This window comes from Cervus canadensis, chromosome 26 (genome assembly GCF_019320065.1).
Source record: "Cervus canadensis isolate Bull #8, Minnesota chromosome 26, ASM1932006v1, whole genome shotgun sequence".
Lineage (NCBI taxonomy): Eukaryota > Metazoa > Chordata > Mammalia > Artiodactyla > Cervidae > Cervus > Cervus canadensis.
Window position 1 is genome coordinate 17,375,307 of NC_057411.1, and position 22,651 is coordinate 17,397,957.

The window sequence follows — 22,651 nt, forward strand, 5'->3', positions numbered from 1 at the left end:
GACTAGAAAGTACTCCCTGGAAGAGGTCATGGCAACCCTCTTCAGGATTCTTGCCTCCAGAATCCCCATGGACAGAGGAGTCTGGGGGATTGCAGTCCATGGGGTCACAGAGAGTCAGACACGGCTGAAGCGACTTAGCAGCAAGAGCAGAAAGTACTCATAAAGCGGGCCCTCCATATCTGCAGACAGAGAACTCACAAATAAGGAGGGCCAACTATAAGGGACTTGAGCTTTAGAAAATTTTGATATCCACGGGGATCTTGAACAAATGAACAAAACTGATGGAGAGCAAACTAAAAGTGTGTGTATTATATATGTAAAACCAAACAAAACAAAACCAAAAAATCCCACCAGATTTAGAACAGTGCACTTTAGGAAAGCTGGGTACGCATTTATTGCTTGGCAACAGATTCTTCTTCCTTCTTAGGAAAAGCCTTTCCCCTCTTCTGAGTACACAGTGGACTTCTTTGTTCTGCTTGACGGTGTGCATTATATGGCATTTGGCCAGTTCCACCAGTTTATCTGTCCCTGCAGGAAGGGAAGAGGATCTTCACCTGCATCATAAGGGGGGTGCATGCTGTTCATCACCCCAATCAACTATGGGGAGGGGCCTGCTGGCCATGGGAGACCTGCACACATTATAGGTACTGATTTTGTTGTATCTCATTTCCTTTCTTATGTAAAGCATTGCTCTACCAGTGACTTGTGCATTGAGTCTTTCTTGAAAACTCCAAACCTGTAAGAGTATGCTCACTTATGTCTGTGAGCAAATACTTCTGATGGTTGGCATTGTGACTTTTGCCATCCTTCATATCATGGGAAACCTCATTTGGGACTGGTAGTTTGGATCTGCCTTCCCAACAGATAGACTATCCTGTATATGTACGTTTTATATAGTTGTGTGTTTCAAGTCCTTTATTGCTTACTTATCTTTTGTCTAGTTGCTCTACTCATTATTAAAATCTGATAATGAAATCTTTATTATTTTAGAAATGTCTATCTCCCTGAATTCTGTAACTGCTTGCTTCGTATAATTTGATGGTTTATTATTAGGGACATAGATATTTATAATCACTATGCCTTCTTGATATGTTGAAACTTTTATTAATACATTATGTCTTTTTTGGATCTTGCAAACCTTTTTTATTTAAAGTATTTGATTTGTCTTATATTAGTATAGCCCACCCTTACATGAAAGACCTTTTTCCAGTGTTTCCCTAACTATTTATGTCTTTGGATATAAAGTCAGTCTCTTGTAGGTAGCATACATATGAATCATGTTTGTTTTGTTTGTTTGTTTGTTTGTTTTTAATTTCATCCTGCCAGTCTCTTTCTTTTGATTGGAAAGTTTGTCCATGTATATTTAAGTTACTTACTGATAATGAGGGGCTTAATTTTTCTATTTATTTTCTATTATACATATCTTGTAGCTTTGTTTGGCCCCTCATTTCCTACATTACTGTCGCTTTTGTGCTCAGCTGTTTTTTTCTAGTGAAACATTTTAATACCCTTCTGATGTCCTTTTCTGTATATTCTGTAAGTATTTTTTTTTTTTTGGTTACCATGGAAATTATATTTAGCATCCTAACATTAAGTGTTCTAATTTGAATTTATGCCAGCTGGATTTCAATAACATAGAAAAACTGCTCAGTTACACTTCCATCCCCGCTCTTTTCACTTATTGATGCCACCAAATTACATCTTTGCACATTGTGTGTCCAAAATCATACAGTAACCATTTTTAATATATTAGTATCAAATTATTTAAAAAACAAAAAAGAGTTACAATCCAAAGTTATAATAATATTAGCTTTTAGACTAATAATTTTATAATGTATTAGTCTCCTAAATCATATAGAACACACAAAAAAAATGGAGCCATAAACCATTGTTATAATAATGCTAGCTTTCAGGATTGCCCATATTTTTACCTTTACTGAAATTGCTCTCTCTTTATATGGCTTTCTAGTTACTGCCTGGTGTTCTTTTATTGCAACCTGCAGGAATCTTGTTAGAACTTCTTTCAGAACAAGCCTAGTGGTAACAGACTTCCTCAGGTTCTGTTTATTTGGGAATATTTCTTCCTCATGTTTGAAGGGTTTTTCTTACCAGATATGAGATTCTTGCTTGGAAGTTTTGTTTTGTTTTTTTCTTATGGCACTTTAAATATATGACTCACTGCCTCTGGCTTTCAATGTTTCTGGTTAGAAAACTACTGATAATATTGAGGATCCTTTGTATGTGATGTCAGTTATCTCTTGCAGCTTTCAAGATTCTCTCTTCATCTTGGTCTTTCCACAATTTGATTACAGTATGTCTTGGTTTGAACCTCTTTGAGGTCATACAGCATGAAGTTCATTTAATTTTTGGGTGTTTCATATTCAGCTTTTTCACCATATTTGGAATTAATTTCATATGACATGGTACTGAGTTTTCCAATATATTTCTTTAATAATTCATAAGACCAGAGACATTTCTATTTGTCTCTTATAAATGTTCTCTTGATTTTTAAAATAGTCTTCCTATCCTTCAAAGAAACCATGTAATTCAGTGGACTAAAGCAGAACTAATAAATCTGAGATTATATAATGCATATATTTTGCTAATAAATATGGGTGAATTCTACCTATCATCTTTTGGGAGGGAAAATAAAATAATCAGCTAACACTTCCATGTAGTGAAAGACTCAAAAAGACTTAGAAAAATACACTATCCAGAAAGGCTCCAAAATTCCACTAGTTTCTCAAGGTAAATGTTTAATTGTCAACTGTATTGAAGTTTGTTTTTGTTTTTTTTTAATGCTGCCTAGCCTTTTCATTCAACACAGCAAACATTTAACAGCATTTTGGCAAATTTTAGTAATCTTTCTAGTAGTATATCCCCAATACATTAGCTTATTTAATCTCTCCAAATAAATAAATAAATGACTATTCTCCTTTATCTACTTTTGTTTCTTTTTTAAGATATTTGTTTATTTTTTGGCTGTGGTAAGTTGTTTCTACACACAGGCTTTCTCTAGTTGTGGCAGTTGGAGGCTCCTTTCTTGCGGTGTGCGGGCCTCTTATTGTGGTGTCTCCTCTTGTTGCGGAGCACAGGCTCTAGGCGTGGGCTTCGGTAGTTGCAATGCCTGGGCTCCGTAGTTTAGGCAGGCAGGCTCTAGAGCACATGCTCAGTAGTTGTGATGTACAGGCTTAGCTGCTCCGAGACATGTGGGATCTTCCCAAACTGGGGATCAAACTGGTGTCCCTTGCAATGCAAGGCAGATTCTTAACCACTGGGCAATCAGGGAAGCTCTACTTTTGTTTATTTTGGTGCTGATTTTTTTTCCCTGTATTATTGTCTGTAGATTGTATATGTCATCAGGACATTTGAATGCTCTGAAAAACAAACTTATAATTACATACAAAATATTTTTGAAAAATAACATCCTTGGTGCTTCTCAGGGGCAAACATCTTGTCATCATGTTTTGTAATATATTATTCACAAATAATAGTACAGAAGAAGTGTCTTTACACATTTTAGAAATGTCAAAATTTAAATATTTTCTTACATATTATATGTTTTTGTAGCCCTCAGAACATAAAACTTTGCTTTGCTTTGCATTGCATTCCCCACTACCCTGTTGCACATGTCCAGATGTAGTGTTATTGCATGAATTGAGTTCAAATAGATATGTGACCATTTTCTCTAAATACTTACAGAATAGTAGTTCAGTTGTCCATCTTTTAAAACTGGGATTTTCCTCATGTAGCAGTTGTCAGAAAAAAATAAGTCGTCCGAATTATATTATTGTAGAACAAAAACTGATTTCACATTAGCAATGCTAGATTCAGCATTTCCAGCCAAAAAGAAAAAGAAAGGGAAAGAAACAGCCCTAAAATTGAGCTTTTATGAGTGTGTCATGTTTAGATTGAAATCCCTGTAGCATTCTTGAATAATTACTCTTCACTCCAGATACAAGGATGATAAAAGCTTTATTCTTGCCTTCAAGAAAGAGTGCACTATCTATTAATTCAGGGAGATAATAAGTATATAAATATGAGAGATGATAGATAACTTGCTCAAAGAGAGTATATATGAGTATAATAGAGTATGGTAAGCATATTTGGGAGCCCAGAAGAACCAACAACCAGAACCTGCTGGAAGAGAAGAGGAAAAGAAAGGGTCAGGTTATGGAGTTTTAGAGAAAAGCTGTCAATTTGGTTCATCTTTTAAGATGATTTCATAGCTTTATGATTTTACTTCTTTCTGGATAAACACACTTATGTGTACATGAGTGTATATATACACACACACAGACACACACGTGGTTAACTGTAATGGAGATAAGACTGAAAAAAGTCAGATTAGACAAATACCTTCAAGGGGTGTTTTGAGTATTAAAATTTGGTCCTATACTTTTCAGTTGCCTCAGAAGCTAGTACTGCCAGAAGGAAGAATATTATTTTCACTTACATTTAATTTAAACTTAAATCCACATGTTAATTAAGTTGTAAGTGCTTAATAAATAATGACACATAGTTATAATCAGGGCTTCAACGTTTAAAAGTATATGTGTACCTATTCTTCTCTAATGGATCACAGGTGTGGAGACTCAACCAGGGAAACAGCTTTTTAAACCAAAATATAGAAATAAAAAATAAAATATAAAATAAAAAATAGAAAAAGAGCTAAAATAATACTTTGCTTCCATTTTTTCTATTGATGAAACGTTGTTGGATAGTAATAAAGTTACTTTATTTATGGCATTATATGTTTCAAATGTTAAAGGTGTACAAATTAATCAATAAACATATATTCTGGACCAACACAGATATACTGGTGAAAAATGTGGAAATGTTCCAGTTGATCCAAAGGCTGGGAGTATGCAGAAATGAGAAGGTACCATTGTAATCAAGATCTTCTGTGTTTGTGAGATGACTTCAGCTACTGGGTTTTCAATCTCCAGCACAGGGGGGCGGAAATCAGTTTAGCAGGATAATCTATTAAAACTGGAAAGTCCTCTGAGAATAACATAGGTCATAGATATGTAACATAACTTTTCGCTCATGAAGTGAGAAGCCAAAGTGAAACTGCACAGTTGGTATCAATGTAGAAAGTCACCAAATGCACCAATGTGCCTATTGCTGATGCTTATGGTTTACATAGTTTGGGCGGATTTTCCAAATAAAAATTTTATGGATATTGATAGCTTTCCCCTCTTGAATCCTAAATACAATTGCATGTTTTTGTTTTTTCATGATCATTAAGTAGTGATAGAAGATTGTTTTAAAGTCTATAAAGATTATGTATTATTTCCTTTTTCTCATATACCGTATAATTAATCTCAGGACAATTTGGACCAGTTTACTAGTTTATAATTTCCAAATTATCATCAATATTTCTTTAATCTCATCGTCTGCTGATGAGTGGGGCTGTGCTCCCTCCCTGTTAGTTGTTTGTCCTGAGGCAGCCCCGTTATGGGGTCTACAGACTCTATGGGAGGGCTCCTGGAGATCTCCAAGAAGAGGACTTATGCCAACCTGTGACTCCCAGGACTGCTACTGCCCCTGTCCCCATGGCAGGCCACTGATGACCCATGTCTCCACAGGAGACCCTCAGACACTCAGAGGCAGGTTTGGCTCAGTCTATCACAAGAATAGATTTGAAAGTTTTTCTTCTTTCTCCATGCTCCTCTCGTGGTCCCACTGCTTGATGCTGTGCTTCTTTCTGGGAAGAGGTTTTAGTCTGGCTGATTCAATCTTTTAAACATTGTGTGGTCAGCTCATGGTTCTTTCCTGGGGCTCCCGCCAGTCCTGGCACCAGCCACGGGACAGAGAAGCCCGACATGCTCCAGTTCATGGGGTCGCAAAGAGTCAGATACGATTTAGTGACTCAACAACAGCAATCCTTATTTCGGCTCTACTAATAACTGACAGTGTAATTGTGGACAGGTTATCTATCCTATATAGCCGAGATTCTCAGTGCCAGCACTATTGCCATTTTCAACCAAGTAATACTTTATTGTTCATATTGGGGGCTCTTGGAGGACGTGTATTGTGTGTGCAGAAGGATGCTTAGTAGCACTTCAGGCTTCTAGTCTATAGTTTCCAGTAGTAACCTCCCAGTCATAGCAATCAAAAGTACCCTAAATATCATAAAATATTTTCTGGGGGACAAAAGCACCATTGGTAAGCCACTGATATAGACCCTCTTAAAATCCAGTGTCTTCAGCAAAACTATGGATATTTGAAGTTTATTAAATGAAAATATGTAGTTCCTGATTGTCAGTAAATGTTAACTATTCTCATTGTTTTGATTTTGTTACATGTTAATATATAGATGCGTTTTTCTTTTGGAAATATGTGTCTATAAATTATAGAGGTATGTTGCACGAAGTAATATTTTATTATCTATAAATTATACATATATGTTTTCTGTGCCTGCTAGAAAAATAAATTATTAATAACATTGTGACTATATTAGATTTTTATGGGTAATGGAAGGATGAGAAGACATGCCTTACTCAAGTGGGTAGGTACAACTCTGTGCTCTTGAAAAGACAAAGATGGCAAAGCCCCAAGAGGAAGCAATAATTATACTTGTGAAATTTGAAAACCCTGAATACTACTATTAAACAAGGAGATGCTAATTGGGTGAACGGAAATAAGTAGTAAATGTAGATGTGTACTGAATAGATAATTTTGAAAGTAAGAATATAGATGTTGGAGCTGGAAAAGTTTTGCCAAGTAGAGAGAGGTTGCTATATTTCTTTTTAATATAAGCAATATTCCACATCATTTTTGTTTTTGCATCTTAGCTAGACTGCAGGTAAGTATGACCGACCATCAAAAATGGAACCTCAAATTTAGATAAAAGAAACCATGTTTTAATCTATTCTACTTTGTTACTGAAAGGGATAAGTACATGTAATATGGCTGGGAAATGAGCTCAGTGTCTTCATTATTTTGGGCTACTATAACAGAATACCATAGACTGAGTACCTTAGGGGGAGAAATATTTCTCACAGTTCTAAAGGCTGGGATCAGGGTACTAGTGTGATTGACTTCTGATGCAAATAGTGAAAGGGATGAGGATGTCAAATAAACAACTAGAAAAGTGTGTGCAAAGCTACATGTGATAATGTTTATTAATCATGCATGTTTTGAATAAAAAAAAACAAGAATAGATCTCAGCAATTGTACAGTTAATCTATATTATTAGAAGTCATGCACACTTTACTTTTTGGGAGGTTAGTGTAGTTAACTTGTAGTTAATTTGTCGTTAACTACAAGAAAGCAGAGTGGGTTGCAGGGAGGGGGCCTCTGGGATGCTGGAACATTCTGTTTCTGGAATAATCTGAAAACAGATTAAATATTACTAGAGTCTTCTAAATGTATTTATATGTCATCTCTTTAACCCATAACAATTTTTCCAGATAGGATATGGAATATCATATTTCTAAAAGCATATCTAAAAACACATTTCTAGGAAACCAGATCTGAAAGAGACACGTGCACCCCAGTGTTCATCGCAGCACTGTTTATAATAGCCAGGACATGGAAGCAACCTAGATGCCCATCAGCAGACGAATGGATAAGGAAGCTGTGGTACATATACACCATGGAATATTACTCAGCCATTAAAAAGAATTCATTTGAATCAGTTCTAATGAGATGGATGAAACTGGAGCCCATCATACAGGGTGAAGTAAGCCAGAAGGATAAAGACCAATACAGTGTACTAATGCATATATATGGAATTTAGAAAGATGGTAACGATAACCCTATATGCAAATCAGAAAAAGAGACACAGATGTACAGAACAGACTTTTGGACTCTGTGGGAGAAGGCGAGGGTGGGATGTTTCAAGAGAACAGCATTGAAACGTATATTATCTATGGTGAAACAGATCACCAGCCCAGGTTGGATGCATGAGACAAGTGCTCAGGCCTGGTGCACTGGGAAGACTCAGAGGGATCGGGTGGAGGGGGAAGTGGGAGGGGGGATCGGAATGGGGAACACATGTAAATCCATGGCTGATTCATGTCAATGTATGACAAAAACCACTAGAATAATGTAAAGTAATTAGCTTCCAACTAATAAAAATAAATGGAAAAAAAAGAAAATGTAAAAAAAAAACCATATTTCTAAAAGATTGCATTGTAATGCTTGTTACTCTGCATATTTTTTTTTCCTTAGTTAGAATTAAGAATAATATACTGTCCTCTTGGAAATTATCTTGATGCAATTTCAAATATGCTAACTCCTCATTTTCTTATATTCTCTGAGAGAATTGAATATTCTAAAATAATACATCAAAGTAACATTAGATACAGACTGGCCTAAGAGTCATGTCCTCTCAATATCTCTCCAAACCCAGTACAGTTTACTTAGTATGCTCTAACTATAGTGGGTGATTTGTTGGTCCTCAAACACACCAAGGTTTTCCTGTATCAGTGCCTTATATAAATCAGTTTTATTTGTCTAAGACATTCTTCCAGCAATACTTCACCTGGTTAAAATACTCTATTAGTGACAGCTGAAAGGTCACCCAATTAGAGAGGAAATTCACGGTCTCACCATATGTCTCATCCTGCCCCTCATATTACTCTTTACTCTGTCATAGCACATAATTCATTTCCTTATAACATGATCGCAGTCTAAATTTACTTTGCTACTCATTTGATTATCATATTCTCATTTTCTCTCCTAAATGAAGTTCCAAGAAAGCAGAAACCCTGTTTACTTTATTCAGAAAGTATCAGAACTATTTTCTTAGAAACCAAATACCAATAATTATTTTAACAAATTACTTGAAATTATGTTGTATAAAAACTAAAAACCAGTAATATAAATCAAACAAAGATGCTATATAATTTTAGAAGCAATAATAATTGAAAATTATTTGAGTCTATGACCATTTCCTATAAGACAGAGGATATTATAAGTTGCTCACCTCAAACATCTCATCTTATAAAAAGAAACCACATATCTAAACAGGTTAAAAAACTTAGCCAATGTCTAATATTTTACAATAATAATTCCTAAATTACTTACTTTTTTCTATAAATTTCTTCTTAATGTAATGGTACTTGGATTAAAAAATGTTATCAGTATTTTATATCCTATTGTATTTTTTATTGAATTAACCAAGTGGTGGTTAGATAAAATATAACAATTCCATCTACTTAGAAATCCTGCCAGGGAGTATGAGAGAGCTTTTGGAAAATAAATCATTTGGTAAATGTATAGCAAGTAGAAAAATGAATTGTAAGTAAGAGTTCATTATAGAAATAACATTGATTTTGAGGTTAGTAGAATGACAGGATAAACAGAAAATTATGCTTTGTGATTGTTGTGAACATATCTTATATTCAATGTAAAAAGTAAAATTTCTAGGTACCAGTCATTTCTCAGTCAAATAATATGAAAATATTACTTCTATATCATCAAGAAAATAAATTTGTTATGATTATGTATTCATTTTAAAAAATATTCCTGAGTATATTTTTCTTACATATTTTTAACACTACTATCAAGCTACAGTTAGAAACCAAAATCCCATTTTAGCAAGGAACTTCTGCCTCCAAAAATGATTTGGTACATTTCCATGATCAAACCTCCTCTGAAGGAAAGCTAATTATAGATTTCAGTATGCACCTGGGTGAAAATTAACTTTTAAGCAGCCTTTAAAATAAATTGTTTTTAATTATTATCATTATGCAAAAGCTGCATAAATGCCTTTAATTGTACTTATAAAGTAGCATTTGCTATAATCACCTCTAATATCCAGGAGCAACTACAATTTTTTTTTCATTTTTTATTATTAAAATAAAAATAGACGTGATCCTCATTATTGATTCACAGGTCATTTTATTTTATGAGCACAAATATTATCATTGAAATACATCAACTCTTAAAATTTAACATGTATTGATAGTTACTCAAAATTGAACTTAAAGTATCCAGAAAATAAGTTTAATTACTGGAAGAAGATTAAAAGTCAGTTTGCAAGATATTCAACTATAATGTTGAATTTTGTGATTTGATTACCTTTCAATATTAAGCATAATATTTTTCATAGAGAAGTAAAATTGAGGATGCACATTTGAAAAATAAGAATGTTTCATCTATTTAAAAATATTTTATGCTACCATTTTGTATTGTCTCTTTTAAGAAATGATATTACTAAAAATTACTGTGTCTGACTATATATGAGTTAGAGAATAGTGTTTCCACAATATTTTGCGAAAAGAAAAAATGTACTAAGGGTCTATTTTTATTTAAACTTAGAAATTTAAAAAATATGCAATCAAATTAAAAATACCTTTAAAATAGCAACTTGAGGTAGAAATGATGGAAGGGTGGTCAAGAGAGGCAAAGGTGATAATACGAGGTGGTATAGCCGCTGATTCAACTTTAGTTCGTTCATGCTTCTTTTGATTTCTCTCTCTCTTCAGCTACTTTTTATAAGATATATGTAAAAGATGAAGATGTGGTATTTTAAAAACACTTTCAATTTTTTACTTTTGGGTTGAAAAAGTATTATTCCAGACAATTATTTAAAAATTAGCTATCAATGACTATATTTAACTGTGATGTTTCTTTTTAATATTGTATGTAATTACAAATCTAGTATCTGTTCGAAAATTCTAACTTTAATTCATTAAACCTTGAATACTTATATCCTAAAATTTCAGTGAAAGATATTAGCTACCATTCTAATACTTCAAATTGAAGACAGAAACTATAGCTTGCAGGATTCTAATTGTTACATTAAATGATTTGGAGGTAGAGGTTAAGATCTGTGAATTGTGATTCTTTTTACTCCTGTTTAAGATTATTTCCAGCATTTGCTTGGAATGGGGCCTTTATTAGAAAAGACATAGTAAGTCCTACTTTGACTTTTTTCCCATTCCTTTTTTTTTTTTTTTTTTAATTTTTTTACATTTAGGCCATGATGTGTGGCATGTGGTATCTTGATTTCCTGACCAAGAATCAAAGGTGGAATTGTGGATTCTTAGCTTACTGGACTTCCAGGAAAATCCCTAGTAAATTCTACTTTAAGAGAGGCAGGTTTATTTGAAAAACTCACTCCCCTGTGGGTCCAGTCTATTTGGGTTGTTTCATCCTCCTGAAAATCCCTTAAATTGATTCATATAGATTTGTGTTAATAGAAGAGAGTTACTAAACACCAAGTAAATGAGTGTATAACTCCATCTATGAAAATACTATTGGACATTAATCCTTAGTTCATAGATCTATCTCAGAAGAAAGACTCATGGTATATTTGTATATATCAATCAGTAATGGTTTATTTGTATATATCAATCAGTAATGGTATATTTTTAATTTTTAAACTTTTTAAAAATTTTATTATTAATGGTATGTTCCACAAAAATGATAGAAATGAAGAGCAAATGCATTCTAATGTAATATAATGGAGAAATGGCCTGAGAGAAAACTGCTCGTGTGAACCAGGATATTTAATACAACCACAGTAGATAATTTTTAACAGGAATATACAGGTTGAGGTAATAGCCATTCCTTTGTATTCATGTAGACCAAGGTATAGGAGAACCAAAATTGTCTTCATCACTTCAGTTCAGTCACTCAGTCGTGTCTGACTCTTTGTGACCCTATGGACTTCTGCAAGCCAGGCTTCCCTGTCCATCACCAACTCCCAGAGTTTACTCAAACTCATGTCCATTGAGTCACTGATGCCATCCAACCATCTCATCCTCTGTTGTCCCCTTCTCCTCCTGTCTTCAATCTTTCCCAGCATCAGGGTCTTTTCAAATGAGTCAGTTCTTCCTATCAGGTGGCCAAAGTATTGGAGTTATTTTCATATATGTTTTCAATTAACTTAAATTAATTCTACTAGCAACTTGCTTTATCTTCATGAGTTATATCGGGGTTTCCCTGGTGGCTTAGATGGTAAAGAATCTGCTGGCAATGCAGGAGACATGAGTTAGATCCCTGGGTCAGGAAGATCACTTGGAGAAGGGAATAGCTACCCTCTCCAGCATACTTGCCTGGGACATCCCATCGACAGAGGAGCCTGGCGAACTACAGTCTGTGGGTCACAGAGTCAACAAGATTTAGTGACCAGCAACTACAGCAATAGCAAACATAGTCCAATACTTCATAGGGCTCATTTCCCCAAGAACTGAATGGATAATTGCAATATACATACTTTGTAGTTTGCATAACTTCATTGTGCATTAATTTCTTGGGCTATAGGGCAAGAACTATTGCCATGGGGAAACCAAGTGGAAACCTCTGAAACTGCACTCATTCTTTTGTAAATATAAACAAGCTGCACCCCAAAGAATGATTTAGTTCAGTTCAGTTACTGAGTTTCCTCCAACTCTGTGACCCCTGGATTGCAGCACACCAGGCTTCCCTATCCTTCACTGTCTCCCAGAATTTGCTCAAACTCACGTCCACCGAGTCGATGATGCCATTGAACCATCTCATCCTCTATCCTCTCTTATCCTCCTTCTTCTCAAACACTGCACTTCAAAAGCACCAATTCTTTGGTGCTCAACCTTCTTTATGGTCCAACTCTCATAACCATACATGACTACTGGAAAAACCATAACTCTGACTAGATGGACCTTTATTGGCAAAGTAATGTCTCTGCTTTTTAGTATGTTGTTTAGGTCACTTATAGCTTTTCCTCCCAAGAGTAAGCATCTTTTAATTTCATGGCTGCAGTCACCATCTGCAGTGATTTTGGAGCCCCCCAAAACAAAGTCTGTCACTGTTTCCATTGTTTCCCCATCTATCTGCCATGAAGTGATGGGACCCAATGCCATGAACTTTGTTTTTTGAATGTTTTGTTTTATGCCAGCTTTTTCACTATGCTCTTTCACACTCATCAAGATCCTCTTTAGTTTCTCTTCACTTTTTGCCATAACTGTGGTGTTATCTGCATATCTGAGGTTATTGGCATTTCTCCCATCAATCTTGATTCCAGGTTGATCTTCATCCAGCCCAGCATTTCCCATGCTGTACTCTGCCTGTAAGTTAAATAAGCAAGGTGACAATAAACAGCCTTAATGTACTCACACTTCTTTCCCAATTTGAAACCAGTCCATTTTCAAAGTCCAGTTCTAACAGTTGCTACTTGACCTACATACAGGTTTCTCAGGTGGTCTAGTAATCCTATTTCGTTAAGACTTTTCCACAGTGTTGTGATCCATACAGTCAAAGGAATTAGTGTAGTAAATGAAGCAGAAGTAGATGTTTTTTCCTGGAATTTTCTTGCTTTTTCTATGATCCAGTGGATGTTGGCAATTTGATCTCTGGTTCCTCTGCCTTTTCTAAATGAGTGATTAGTGCTATGCCTAAAGAGCCAGACTGGACTAAGCAACTAGCACTGTCCTAATAAGTGAACTATATCAAAAGTAGGGACCATATTATAGCCTTTCCTTCTCTCCTCTACTGTTTGTCTAGAGCTGACATTTAACAAATTCATCAATAAATAGAACATGAAAATTTGAATGTTAAGTGGTCATATGGAGCGCTGTTGCCTAGTTGGTATGGTGATGATAGCATCTAACTTGTTCCTTTCTCAATCTGTGCAACTTATTTTTGACCAATCCCATATTCTTCGATGCTGACATTATGTGTTCAGTTCAGTCACTCAGTTGTGTCCGACTCTTTGTGACCCCATGAACTGCAGCACGCCAGGCCTCCCTGTCCATCACCAACTCCTGGAGTCTACCCAAACCCATGTCCATTGAGTCGGTGATGCCATCCAACCATCTCATCCTCCGTCACCCCTTCTCCTCCTGCCCTCAATCTTTCCCAGCATCCGGGTCTTTTCCAATGAGTCAGCTCTTCACATCAGGTAGTCAGAGTATTGGAGTTTCAGCTTCAACATCAGTCCTTCCAATGAACACCCAGGACTCATCTCCTTTAGGATGGACTGGTTTGATCTCCTTGCAGTCGAATGGACTCTCAAGAGTCTTCTCCGACATACATACATACATACAAACATACTTTATTTAAAGTAGAGATGAGTCATATTTATCTTTCTCTGTTGAAAGCATAGAACTTTTCACTTGCTAATATCTTCATAATCTTTACATTGACATAAAAATCACAATTATTGAAAATATACTCACAAGAATTGAGAATTTGAGAATGTAGTTGCATTTATAAGAGGAAAGTAATCATACATTTGGAAATACAGTAGCATACTTGGAAAAGAATATTACAGTAAATAAGTGTGGTTTCATTCTCTTTTGCTGAATGAATATTAGTGAATCAAAATATGCTGTCATATTCTTTTCAGATATTTTAATAAGGTGCACTTGGAAGTGGTAAAGCTTTTGAATAGATGATTTTGTTATTTCTTGAATAGTTGGTCACATATCTTAATAAGAAATGATTCATGTCAATGTATGGCAAAAACCACTACAATATTGTAAAGTAATTAGCCTCCAACTAACAAAAATAATTGGGAAAAATAAATAAATAGATAAAAATAAAAAGCAAAATAAAATAAAATAAAAATTGCTTCCTTAAAAAAAAAAAAACTACAAAATGCATTTAGACCTACCTTTACCAAGGATATTTTGTCAAATATCTAAATATCTAAGAGCTTTCATAATAATATTTTGATATATGTATGTCTATGTATCCATCTATTTAGATACATTTATATCCAATAACTGGAAAGACTCTAGAAATTAACCAATGTAGAGAGACCCAATTTAAATATGAGTAAAGATTTCTTTTAAACTTTTAACAAATATGTATTTAATTTTTATAATAGAATTCATCTCTTTGTCAAAGTATATATGTATATTTACACTCACAATCTTATACTTAATACACTGGATTTGAGAATACATAGAAATTTAAAAATGTGAAAATAAAAGAAAATATCTTTTCACTCTTAATCTCAATGTTCTAATGCACACTTTCCTCATCATCACATATTGTCCATTTGGAATATATCTATTTCTATATTCACATACAAACATGATCTATATGTAAACATAAATATATATATGTCAATATAGTTTATTCAAATGTTTAATAAGTAATGTCTAGAAAATATTTTAGTTGTTGTATTTCCAGAATGATATACAATGTGTATTATGAATAACTAAGATGCATGGCTAATTACAAGTATTTAACTTTTAATATAGGTAAAATTGAACTACTGACATAATAGTTTCAAGACATCTGAAATTTCCCAGTAACATATTGAACTCTCTGTTCAATTACTCTCAAAATAATATGTAAAATTCAAGTGTTTGAAATATTGCAGTATCCACTTTATAGAACTCAAATATTTTAAATTGTCTTAAGCCAATAGTATTATGAAAGATTTAATGAATTAAGAACATCTCATTCAAAGATCTGTCCCTTGCAAACACACAGGATGCTATTTCAGTTAGCCATATTTATAATTTCAACTTTTCATTTGCCTCATTTATTACTCTAAATTCAGCTAAATTACTATATTGATATAATACATAAATTTATATATATTTGCCCTTATATATTCTTATATAAGCAAAAATACTATTTTATGTGAATTTCTGGAACATAATAGACAATTACCCTTGGTCAAATTTCATTCAGTGAGTTAATATACAGCTTTTCTGTATGTGAGATAAGATCACTTATTTTTCTTACAGTATAAATGGAATCATTGCTGATTTCCTATGCATATAAGAATTGAATTTCTTCAGATAAATCTTATGTTTCTTTTGTGCCCACAGAGACATCTGGATACTCATCAGAAGTGTAAAAATCCCAACTAGAAGAAAAACATAAATAATTATTGTTTCTTTTTTTTTAAATTGACATAACAAGTTATGTTTGAAAGAAAATAGCTTTTAAAATATTTCAAGTGTTGTATAGTTCTTTATCAATTTTCCTTATTTATATTGCCTAGCATCATATACATCCAATTAATATTGCATGGTTGAATAAACATAAATATACAGAAATTGAAATAATTCTATATTTTTTACACCCCACTGCCACATAATACTTCCAAAGAAGAAATTATTAAAATCCCTTTGATTTTTTTCAATAATAGTTGTTCATATGTGTGTAAAACACTTCTTCTACACACATATATACATATAAGATAAATCACATAAATTCTAATCCACATTTTTGTACAGTGGAACAAGAATGAATGAAATGGAAATAATATACATCCCTTCTAATAAAAGCAGTTTATTACCATTTAACTTATTTGTGTTTTAAAATGACCAGCATTCAAGATGACACATTCATGCCCCCACTCTTCCCTTCACAGATGGATGTGAACACTTGAAGAAATAGTATGTACAAGTCTGTGGGCACACACGAGAGAGTTTAAAGTGAAGTGTGTTATTACCACTTCCTTTTAACAGAAACTTGTTGCTTAATAAATATATCTGGACTACATTTTCCAGTTTGGATTAACCACAGTTGGGCCTCCTTGGTGGCTCAGTCAGTAAAGAATCTGCCTACAGTGTGGGAGTCCTGGGTTTGATCCCTGGGTTGGGATGATCCCCTGGAGAAGGAAATGGCAACCTGCTCCAGTGTTCTTGCCTGGAGAATCCCATGGACAGAGGAGCCTGGGGGCTACAGTCCATGGGGCTGCAAGAGAGTCGCACACACGGAGCGACTAAGCACAAGCATGCAAACACAATTATACAGACATTCGTAGTAAATAATGTTTCAACATAATGTTATACTGATAAAAAATCCAAAATAAAAATACAGGCAAAAAAATCCCGTTGCAAACATGCCTAATTTCAGTATTACAGCAGTTTGTTCTCAGAAACCACTCCCCTAAAGGTGTACCTACTTCAATCGTTAGTAAAACTAGGTCTTACCTGGCAATGTTTGCGTCATGATTGTGAAACTAATCCATGATCCAATCTGTTAGATTAAAACATAAATTAACAAATATTGAAGTCAATCTAGAAATTTGTTTACTTGTGAACAATTAAATAGGCATTGATTAGGTATTTTAAAAGCTTAAAACAGTGGAAAATTTTAAGTAGAAATATATTTCCCAAAGTTATAATTTCATTGTTAAATATGATAGTGATTAAAAAACTCTTAAAACAGTATCATATTCCTAAGAAAACTAAAGACATTATTCCAGAATTTTTTATAAAATCCAGAGGCTTCTCAAGACATTTAATGTGATGTTTATAAAATTTTCTTTAAATATAGACAGATATATGCACAAATACTGTTTATTCTGCAGGGAAAATTGTGAGCGAAATATTCTAGTTCCTGTGCTTATAACTTAAATTGAAATCTGTATCATCATCTGTATCTCTGTCTATGCCTGTATCTACAGACTAAACATACACACATATCATGCATAATCTATAATACATGTAAGTATATAAACATATGTAGTTCATATATTATCAAATAAAGTTCAGTTATCTGCATGGATATATAACATACCTCATAGGTGTAGTTAGGACATGAAACCAGGAAAAACATCCACGTAAAGGGGTTATAATTTGGACTTGGAAAACAGGCATTATTTCCTTTTAAAAAGAAGAGTACAAAGTCAATGATGTTTCATACTGCAAATATAATCATATATTTATTATATAGTTCTAAATTCCCTACAATAACTATGTATCATATGAAATCTCATCATATATTTATAGAAACCTGTTTTACAAATTATTCAAAGGAGACTCAGTTTCAAATGTCATAAACTTTTGACTCAAAAAAATACTTATCATTTTCTGACAATGTCTACAGCTATGTTGCAGTAAAATTATAGGATGTCACCACAATAATCAATTCCTTAAGTTTTAAAATTAAACAATATATAAACATTATTTTGTTTATCATAATAGTTTAGCAGTATTGCCTACTGAGATTCAGAGTATATTTTAATACTGCTAATGTGTTAATACTGCTAATGTGTTTTAACAATTGCTTGCCTCTTATTTTCTTTTAGTGTCAAAGCATATGTTTTTTGTTTGAGATTATTAAATACCTGAAAACTCTTTCTGTTAAATTAGTGATGATCCAGAGGGGATTTCATAAGTATGTCATTTATATTAGAAAATATGAAAATCTCTCATAAGAGGATTACAGTGAATATCAGAATAGTTCATATTCAAAAATACCACACAAATTATTTCTGCTCAGTAATCAGGATTGTTATTTACAACTCTCATTATACTTAGCATATTGTCCTTTATTTCAGTTACTTTTTGCCTTTCAAATTTTTCAAGAAATATTTTGTATAACAAATTCATAATGATTTCAAGTTGAACTTTGAGCTGTGACATTTGTAGAAGTAAATGTGAATTATAAAATTATTGTGTATTCATAGCAAAACTTAATTAGATAACAGATCAAATAATCTCTTTTATTTAAATTTTAAAGTCTTAATGAAATGTCAATATGCTGTTTTCAAAGCTGTAGGGATTGTTGAACTATCAAAGTGAAAAATATATGTGCAAATTTCATGCATTGCTTATTTCAAGATAAGGATAGATATATATGCCACTTAGTAGAACAAATTCTCTTGGTAACATTTATGTAAACACTTTTGTGTAACATTCATATATTTATCAAAAGAAAGATGATTGAGGAACCTATCCATGCTAACTGACTTTCAGAGGCAGAATGTGAACACAAGGTAATTTGGGTTAAAGCCAGTTTATGACCGTTCAGTTCCTGGAGGTAGTGGAATGATCAGGGTCCACAAATACTATTTCTTCCAGATGTGGTTTGTAGAGTAGATAACCAATGTGTCTTGTGACACAGAAAAATACGTGTATATAGATATTTTCTTCAGTGTGTTAGTTGCTATTAATATGTAAGTTTAGATGTTAGCAATCTAATACTTGCATTCCTATGATATGTTTCTCAGTGTATAGTTTATAACTAATCTTTTATTATATTAAAAGTCTGAAGATTTTTTTTTTACATTACAGTGCTGCAGCTACCCAGATTCTTCTCCAGGTATAAAGGGTTTATTCCACAGCTATGGGAATAAACTGCTGGCAGGAGACCTTTAACTTTCAGCATCACCTATGAAGATAACATGGCTGAAGGGAGCAAACTCATGCAAGGTCACACTCACTTTTTGGTTTACCCTTAATCCATTAATGGATCAATGTGGCAAATTGATGCCTTAATTCAAAACAACATTGCTTGTTCAGCCCAGCTTTAGAAGGCCCCTAGGTTCATCTGATACTCTCACTGAAACTGTGTTACTCTCGATTTCCTACCCAGACATGATTTCTTTCTTCCCATCTATCAAATCACTCTAACACAACTCCTGAATGCAAATCTCTATTTCAGTGTCTATATCACAGAAAACTGAACCCACAGTATTTGCCACAAGGAATGGCCCCAAAAGCAGATACTGGGGTGGCATTTAAGAGTTGAATGACCTGCCGACCAGCCTGCGCTGAGCGCTCCATTGTTGCTGGCAGGGGCCAAACAAAGAACTGCTGTTACAAGGTAGCCTTTCAAACATAAAGCCTTTTATCTGTGGTCTACTGGTATTTTATGCTGTTGAAAAGGATTGCTTTATTTGCTCCAGTAGAATTTAGTGGTGACGCTACCAATGTTCTTGGTAAAGATAGCTAAAACTGAAATGGATAATTAGCACTTAAAAGCCAACTGTGAAAACTGGAAGGCCTCCTTGGTAGTATATTGGGTTGGCCAAAAAGTTCATTTGGATTTTCTATAAGGTGTTATGGAAAACAGACTTATTAACTTTTTGGCCAACCCAATATGAAGATGCTCTAATCTGCAATGAGAGAAACGAAGAGTAAGTGAAGACCAGCCTGAGGACTTCATTGCAAGAGTAATCAAGCACCAAAGAACATACAACTCTAATTCAAACCAGATCTGTTAAGCTAGGTCATCATTCATAGAATATTAGGCTGTGCAGATTTTCATGAACTACCTGAGATTTTAGAAGTACACTGCTCTTCCCTGTTCAAAATTAGCACACTCCCTTAGAGGAGCTAGTGATCCTATCTATAATGCATCTGACTACAAATCAGAAAAATTAACACACTCCTTTCCTTAAAATTAATACAGAGGCTACTAAATTGCAATAAAATCCCTATCGTCTTCGTACCCTGTCTTAACCTGTATGCTATAGCTAGTGTGAGAATACCAAATAACCTACCAGAGGTTATTGTGACCAAAAAAGGGAAGAAAAAGGTTATTCCCCAAGGGAGCTACAGAATCCAACCAGCGTGAACTGGCACATAATAGGAGAATATAGCTGTAATTGGATTCTGTTGATGCTGGATAACAGAGAAAGTGAAGTCACTCAGTCATGTCCAACTCTTTGAGACCCCATGGACTGTAGCCTACCAGACTCCTCCGTCGATGGGGTTTTCCAGGCAAGAATACTGGAGTGGGTTGCCATTTTGTTCTCTAGGAGATCTTCCTGACCCAGGATTGAACCTGGGTCTACTGCAGTGTAGGAGGCAAAATATAAAAATGGATAAGGGGTTTCTGTTATTGGAACACTCTTACGGGATATAGGAGTTCAGTTCAGTTGCTCAGTAGTATCCAACTCTTTGCGACCCCATGGACTGCAACACGCCAGGCTTCCCTGTCCATCACCAGCTCCTGGAACCTACTCAAACTCATGTCCATTGAGTTTGTGATGCCATCCAACCATCTCATCCCATGTCATCCCCTTATCCTCCCACCATCAATGTTTCGCAGCATCAGGGTCTTTTTAAATGAGTCAATTCTTTGCATCAGGTGGCCAAAGCTTTGGAGTTTCAGCTTCCGCATCAGTCCTTCCAATGAATATTCAGGATTTATGTCCTTTAGGATGGACTGATTGAATCTCCTTGCTGTACGAGGCACTCTCAAGAGTCTTCTCTAATACTACAGTTCAAAAGCATCAATTCTTCAGCACTCAGTTTTCTTTATAGTCTAACTCTCACATCCATACATGACTACTGGAAAAAACATAGCTTTGACTAGACAGACCTTTGTTGGCAAAGTAATGTCTCTGCTTTTTAATATGCTGTGTTGGTCATAGCTTTTCTTTCAAGGAGTTAATGTTCAGTTAAGCTAGTAAAAATGCATTAACATACACCTGAAGGCATGAACAAAGCTACAGTCCTCAGTAAACGAGGGGAAAAAAGTGTTGTGATCTCACTGGCAAACAGAAAAAGGTGTTAAATTGCTTAGAAAAGTGGAGGTCCTGGGGTAGATAGTCTAAATAAGGTCAAAAGGGAAGGTCCGTTTCCATGGGAGGAAAAAAAAATGTTCCCCATTTTTCATATTCCCATAGTATTCCCCATGCTTCATTGGAAAACCTAGAGGACACACCATTCTCCAAAGCTATAAGAAATGTGTTACTGCAAGGGCATCACCATTACTAAGATCAAGGTCAGCTCTCTGACATCCCAGACTGAATATAAGTGATGTCATCTTAGAATGGAATAACTTGTAGTAACTGGGATTAAATGATTCTTCCCTGTCTCCCAAATCAAATCCATTTCTATTTGTGGCACTTGTTATAAGTCAAAATGAGTGGGAAGTTCAGAAGTTACTTGATCCACAGAAAGCGAGGCTGGATATAAGAACACCGTGTTCCAAAATGTTAGAATTGATGGATACCCCAAAATGAATTTCTGAATTTAGACAAAATAAATTTGAGATGAATAATCCAGAAACATGGGAAAGCTAGTTCAATGCAAAATTCCCTATTTCTTGCCCAGGTTTTAGACTTAAACCAGTTAGAAGACACTAAACTCATTGATAAAAGAACAGTTTGGGACCCCAAGGAGAAAGATTGTAATATGGAAACAACTGTACATATATAAGGATTCTCATAATCATTCATTAAAAGAACTTCATAAATGATGTACTGGCACCTGTTCATGGAACTGTGTACTAGTGAGAATAGACTATCCCTACGTTTTAAAGACTGCTACAAGCTCAATATTCAGAAAAATAAGATCATGGCATCCGTCCCCATCACTTCATGACAAATAGATGGGGAAACAGTGGAAACAGTGGCTGACTTTATTTTTCTGGGTTCCAAAAATCACTGCAGATGGTGATTGCAGCCATGAAATTAAAAGATGCTTACTCCTTGGAAGGAAAGTTGTGACCAACTTAGCATATTAAAAAGCAGAGACATAAAAAAATTAAAAATAAATAGCAGAGACATTACTTTGTCAACAAAGATCTCTCCAGTCAAGGCTACGGTTTTTCCAGTGGTCATATATGGATGTGAGAGTTGGACTATAAAGAAAGCTGAGCAGAGAAGAATTGGTGCTTTTGAACTGTGGTGTTGGAGAAGACTCTTGAGAGTCCCTTGGACTGCAAGGAGATCCAACCAGTTCATCCTAAAGGAAATCAGTCCTGGGTGTTCATTGGAAGGACTGATGTTGAAGCTGAAACTCCAGTGTTTTGGCCACCTGATGCGAAAAACTAACTCATTTGGAAAGACCCTGATTCTGAGAAAGATTGAGGACAGGAGGAGAAGGGGACAACCGAGGATGAGATGGTTTGATGGCATCGCTGTCTTAATGGACATGGGTTTGGGTAAACTCTGGGAGTTGGTGATGGACAGGGAGGCCCTGCGTGCTGCGATTCATGGGGTCGCAAAGAGTCGGACATGACAGAGCAACTGAACTGACAACCTGGTGGCTCAGTGGTGTAT

General features: G+C 34.7%; 1 protein-coding gene across 1 annotated transcript in view; it reads right to left on the reverse strand.

The window, feature by feature from the left end:
• Window positions 1-14,134: 14,134 nt before the first annotated feature.
• The window catches only part of TECRL (trans-2,3-enoyl-CoA reductase like), a 140,507-nt gene continuing 131,990 nt past the window's right edge, over window positions 14,135-22,651 (reverse strand). Inside the window, exons 10-12 of the mRNA XM_043448400.1 lie at window positions 17,431-17,516; window positions 16,842-16,887; window positions 14,135-15,766 (exon numbers count right to left, since the gene is read on the reverse strand). Of these exons, the coding sequence (XP_043304335.1) occupies window positions 15,639-15,766; window positions 16,842-16,887; window positions 17,431-17,516 (260 nt within the window). The 3' untranslated portion in view covers window positions 14,135-15,638. The remainder of the gene's footprint in view (window positions 15,767-16,841; window positions 16,888-17,430; window positions 17,517-22,651) is intronic.